The 6,087-nt window shown below is 38.9% G+C and overlaps 1 protein-coding gene across 1 annotated transcript; it reads left to right on the top strand.

Moving 5' to 3' along the window:
- The first annotated feature begins 4,193 nt into the window (after positions 1-4,193).
- Positions 4,194-5,578, top strand: LOC118396990 (hemoglobin subunit beta-like). The gene is made up of 3 exons (XM_035791371.1): positions 4,194-4,353; positions 4,458-4,680; positions 4,817-5,578. Exons 1-3 carry the CDS (start codon positions 4,262-4,264, stop codon positions 4,943-4,945), a joined length of 444 nt encoding a protein of 147 aa, XP_035647264.1. The 5' UTR covers positions 4,194-4,261; the 3' UTR covers positions 4,946-5,578.
- The last annotated feature ends 509 nt before the right edge of the window (positions 5,579-6,087 follow it).

Here is a 6,087-nt window from a genome sequence, read left to right as displayed (position 1 = left end):
TTGTAGGTTACACTAGGATAATGTTGTAGGTTATATTAGGATGATGTTGTAGGTTACACTGGCAAATATAATAATATTTGCCAGGGCATATTATTTAATAATAAATCTGATTATTTAATGTGAAAATGTCAGAAGCTTAAAGGCTAGCTTGCAGTGTTTAGCCAACTAGCTAGTAAGACAAGACAAGACTCTTCTTTTGCTTTCACAACAAATGAGAAGGCAACAACAAAACCCAAGAATCCACCCAAAAATGTATTTTGTTTAGCAGTAATAACTAGTGATTATAGGCTATAGTCAAATAGTAGAACCTGCTGTAGTCAACTAGCTAGCCATGTGCTTTGTTCTCCATGACGTTCTATTTTAGCTGATATGGAAATGAATACACAAGCAGTATATCAAACTGGGATAATGTTTTAGGTTACGCCGGCAAGTAAAATAATATTTGCAGGCTGATTATTTCACATGGCAATGTGGGAAGCTAAAAAAGGCTAGCTATAGCTTGCTATGTTTTTAATTGGGGTTTCACTCTAACCCTGCCAGCTAGCTACTACTACCAAGGGAAGGCGACTCTTCCTTGTTAACACTAAATTATAATACAAAAAGAAAAAACGTTTGTTTAAGCCCCCTGTGAATGGGAGTGGGACTGCGAGGATATTGTGTTACCAAATTGTGTCTGCTACTCCAAAAGAATCCCACTCCGCCCATGTGCACGCACGCACATAGATCAACGGAGTGGAGGTTGTAGTAACACTGTTCCATTTAACTTATTATACATACAGTATTTTATTCATGTGCTTTTATTTTGTAATAAAACATGACAAAACCCCTAATGGGTTATCTTGTGTCATTAACACTACAATGTTGAGGAAATCGTTACTTGTTCAGCTGTATTAACTGTTGTTCTGTCGGAACAGTAGTGACAGAACTGATATAAACTAAACCGTCTGCGGTGGGCCATACATTTCTAATTGGCAACTAATGGATATCATTTGTTGAAGCCACAATTAAATATAAAGTGTGTTAAAAATGTTTTTCAATTAGGTTTTTACTAAACAAGTCTGTCACTACTGACACGTCAGAGGATGGGAAACTTGGTCCCAATTTGAGGATTGTAACTAAAGGTTTGTTTGTAAATTTTTCAATAAATCTCAAACGATGGCATCAAATGGATCTGAAAGTACAGCCCATGCCCTTGACTAGATCAGTATACCAGATTAGCAACGCAAAATCATTCAAATGCAATTCAACATATTACATTATTCACAACCCCAACATGATGGCGAAAGTAATGAAAAGTATATGAATAAATAGGCTATTGCGTATGGATATTTCGGAAAGAGGTGAAAGTGCAGGCTTTAACCTCAGGGTTAGAGCCTGGCAGAGAGCAATTGGCACTGTGCCTAAAGTAGGCATTTTAAAGTTGGCTATCATTGGTAGAGTGACGTTTTGATTATCCTGCAATAGTAAGTATTTTAAAGTATAAATACATTTGTTATAATTTTGTATCTCCAGCAAATATTTTGATTAACCAATGATTTGATATTGATTTAAATTTGATTTAAATTTTGATAGGACATAAATTGATTTAATGTCATCAATTTAGGGGGTAAATGAACATGCACGCATGTTTATCATGGCACGAATGACGTTTGTTAATAATTTAACCACATACAGGGTATTTATGAAGAGGTAATCATTTCATGGAGTCTGAGTGTGGTGTGGTGCCAGGACAACAACCTCTCCATCAATTTGAGCAAGACAAAGGAGCTGATCGTGGACTACATGAAAAGGACAGCCGAACAGGCCCCTATTCACATCGAGTTTCAAGTTCCTTGGTGTACACATCACCAACAAACTGTCATGGTCCAAACACACCAAGGCAGTCGTGGAGGGCACGAAAATACCGTTTCCCCCTCAGGAGACTGAAAATATTTGGCATGGGTCCCCAGATCCTCAGAATATTCTACAGCGGCACCATAGAGAGCATCCTGACCGGTTGCATCACCTCCTGGTATGGCAACTGCTTGGCATCCGACAGTAAGACGCTACAGAGAGTAATGCGTCCGGCCCTGTACATCACTGGGGCCAAGCTTCCTGCCATCCAGGACCTGTATACCAGGCGGTGTCAGAGGAAGGCCCAAAAATTGGTCAAAGACTCCAGTCACCCAAGTCATAGACTGGCAAGCGGTACCAGAGCGCCAAGTCTAGGTCCTCTTTAACAGCTTCTACCCCCAAGCCATAAGACTGCTGAACAATGAATCAAATGGTCACCCGGACTATTTACATTGACACCCTGCTGCTACTCGCTGTTTATTATCTACGCACAGTCACTTTACCCCTACCTACATGTACCCTGCACATTGACTCCGTACCGGTACTCCTTGTATATAGACTCGTTATCGTTCTTTTATTGTCTTACTTTTAATTACATTTTTTACGTCAGTATATTTAGCAAATGTTTTATTAACCATATTTATTGAACTGCATTGTCGAGGACATAAGGGCTTGTAAAGTAAGGGCTTGTAAAGTATTATTATTATTATTATTATAAAGTAAGCATTTCACGGTAAAGTCTACAGATGTTGCATTCGGCGCATGTGACAAATGAAATTTGATTGGATTTGAAGGAAGAAACACATCTAAAAAGTGGTAAGCAAGTTAGGTCCAAAAAATGATTATCGCACAAGTCCAATTCATTTATTGTGTCAGAGGTTTCATGATGCTTGAATCGAAACCAAAGTAGAAAATGTAAAGATTGTTCTATACATCAATTGGGGTTTCTGTAAGCTTCAATATGAGGTCCTAAACCTAGCATGATAGTGCATTCTTGTAGCTGTGTGGGCTACTAAACATTTTAATAGACACTGTTATTCAGAGAGAGTTACAGAAGTCAGTATATATATTTCCATACCTTCTATCTGTACTGGTCCCCCATGGGAATCAAACACACAACCCTGTTGTTGCAAGCACCATGCTCTACCAATTGAGCCACAGGGGACCCTATATAGTTTAATTGTTTGCCTTGGGGTAAGGTGAGTCAATGGCCATGGGGTAAGTTGAGCCAAAGGTTGAGCCAATGGCTAGCTAAGCAAATGTAAGTGTTTTCTTCCCAGGCATAATGGCAATACATGTTAAAAGTGTTAGTTTTTTGTTATGTGTTAAGCCTGTGTTAAAATATGCTTAAAATTATTCAAAGACAAAAAAAACAAAAAAAGTTATTTTGATTGTCTTTGGGAAATAAATATATTTTTTAAAGGTATTGGTAACATTTCATTCAGTACAGAAATGTGAAGGTGGCTTTATTAATCCTGTCCCATACCCGGGGTAAATTATGCCAATAAACCACTTTTTTTTAGACAAGCTATGTTTTAAAAACTGTAATGTTTACATGAATGCTGATTATTTCTAGGGATACACAACATGCTGAAAAATACGTAGATATCTTTGTTAGAAATGTAACTATATTTTCCGTGATGGAGTGATGCTGATTGTGAAAAAGGGCTCAATTTACCCCACTCCAACCTAAAGGAGCTTAAATGTGGAGTCACTAATGGGTGGAGGGTCTTGTTGTAGGAGATTACACAGATGCGTGTTTGTTGCAGATAACACGTCAGAAGATGGGAAAACTTGGTCCCGATTTTTGGATTGTAACAAACGTTTAATTTGTAACGCTTTTCATTTCATTACAATTTTTACATTTTAGTCATTTATAGCAGACGCTTTTATCCAGAGCGACCTAATTATAGCCCATGCCCTTGTTATTTCAACTATGAAACAAGTTGAAAATCAGGAAGCAGGGTTGCAATGAAACCAATGCCATGCCAATGTCATACATATTTTTTTGCAATCTTGAGAGTCATCGTGACTTATTAATGATTATCAATGCGAACTGATTCAAATGCAATGACAATTATTCAAAATCTCCAAATTATGGCGAAATGGACTAATGGAGAGTAGGCCAGTATTACTAAATAGGCTACTGCATATGTAAACCTCCAATATTTTGCAGGTTACCCTCATTATCTATTTTTTGTTCCCGAAATTGTTTTTTTTCTTTCAGTTTCACGGAAAACCGCTTGATAGTAGACCTATAGTCATAAAGGAGGGCCCAATGTTCAACAATGTCTTATCTCCAACCAATCACATTCACGTTTTCGTCTTGGGGGCGGTGTGCAAAAATACCATAAAAATAAAGATTTTTCCGAATTAGTTCATAATTCAGATTCTCACTAAAACCTAAGCTAAATCATCACGAGCAAACATGGTTGTGTGGACAGATGAAGAGCGCGCAGCAATCTCCGACATCTTCTCCAAGCTAGACTATGACGACGTTGGCCCAAAGTGCCTGTCAAGGTAAGACAAACTTAACTTGACTTTAATTTGGAGTGTTAGTCCCCTAAATCTTCATCTTCATCATGTTATGTTGTTGTTCAGCCTGTTCTCTCCGCTCCCCTCAGGTGTCTGATCGTTTACCCCTGGACCCAGAGGTACTTCGGGGCCTTCGGCAACCTGTACAACGCAGAGGCCATCACGAACAACCCTCTGATCGCTAAGCACGGCATCACGGTGCTGCGAGGTCTGGAAAGAGCTCTGAAGAACATGGACGACATAAAGAACACATACGCCGAGCTGAGCATTCTGCACTCCGAGAAACTGCGCGTGGATCCCGACAACTTCAAGGTAAGATACAAAAGAACATTGAAGTGCACGTTTTTTGCGCGTGCAAAGTATAGCATATTATGTCATTACACCACTCGATCAAGCTACCCCCAAAGACATTCTAAACATCTCACTTCTGCTTTGTTCTCTTTTACAGCTGTTGTCTGACTGTCTGACCATCGTCATCGCTGCGAAGATGGGCACCGCCTTCACCCCTGAGTATCAGGCATCCTTCCAGAAGTTCTTGTCCGTGGTGGTGTCTGCTCTGGGCAGGCAGTACCACTAGAGTCAGTCCTCTATACCTGACATGTGTTTCACTCCTCGATGAAAAACAAAAGAAGCATAGAAACATCTGTTTGTTGATTTTGTATGTTTATTTTACTCTTGCGTTAATTGTATGCCTCGACAAATTGCACTTTTAAGCATGGATAATAGAATAAGATAAACTTTAAAGTTTTAATGTTTTCATATATAGATGTTAGATCTACACATTATAAATAATACATTAGCCAAGTTCGCGAATGCAAGCGCATTGCCTAAAAGCTTACAGATTTGGACCGGCTGAATTGTATATTGTTGCTGGCTGTAAAACACGTGACACACAAGGTGTTTATTAACATATACAATGTACAAAAACAAAACTATGAAGTGACCACTGTATTTTCTTTGAACTAATAAGAAACCCTGGACCATAAAACAAACATCAACGCATCAGTAGTGTTCCTCTATTTGGGCACGGGTGTGTCCCGGGATAAATACACCTCTTCCCCATTCATTGAGGAGACATTTTGTTAGTTTGCTTTCGGCACCCCTCATTATCAAACTTATGCAACCACTCACTTACACTACTGACTACACACACACCATTGTTAATTGTATTTACATTACCTCAGTTAATACATATTTCTGTTATTCCTCATCTCCACAATGTCTCCCTTTTTGTTAATGGACTTTGAGCCAATTTGTGATAATGTACTTCATTTGTTAGTGGATTACATCAAACACTACAATATGATCATTGGACAGATACACATTCACTGTGGATGGGAGCAGTGCTGTCTTGTTGTCCCAATTCATCCATTGTTTGGAATTGTTTGCTCCACAAGATCTAAAACTGTTTTTAGAAAGGCTTTGCAAAGACAGGTTGTACAGGGCAGGACAAACTGAACCTAGCTCTATTAGGCAGGGGTGTCAAACTCATTCCACAAAAGGCCGAGTGTCTGCAGGTTTTTCATTTCAATTAACAGCTAGACAACTTAACCAGGTGAAGGGAGTTCCTTAGTAATTTGTGACCTTAATTTATCAATCAAGGGTGGAACAAAAACCTGCAGACACTCGGACCTCTCATGGTAGGAGTTTGACACGTGTATTAAAGTAATTAACCACTCAAGCTAGTCGAATCAGGTGTGTAGATGTTGCCCAGAACAA

The sequence above is a fragment of the Oncorhynchus keta genome, chromosome 2, assembly GCF_023373465.1.
Source record: "Oncorhynchus keta strain PuntledgeMale-10-30-2019 chromosome 2, Oket_V2, whole genome shotgun sequence".
NCBI classification, from domain to species: Eukaryota; Metazoa; Chordata; class Actinopteri; order Salmoniformes; family Salmonidae; genus Oncorhynchus; species Oncorhynchus keta.
This window is presented reverse-complemented; position numbering and strand designations above follow the sequence as displayed.

Coding starts and splice junctions, on each gene's coding strand:
- LOC118396990 (XM_035791371.1), top strand. CDS start 4,262: ATGGTTGTGTGGACAGATGAAGAGCGCGCAGCAATCTCCGACATCTTC. Junction 4,354..4,457: donor GGCCCAAAGTGCCTGTCAAG/GTAAGACAAACT, acceptor CGCTCCCCTCAG/GTGTCTGATCGTTTACCCCT. Junction 4,681..4,816: donor TGGATCCCGACAACTTCAAG/GTAAGATACAAA, acceptor TCTCTTTTACAG/CTGTTGTCTGACTGTCTGAC.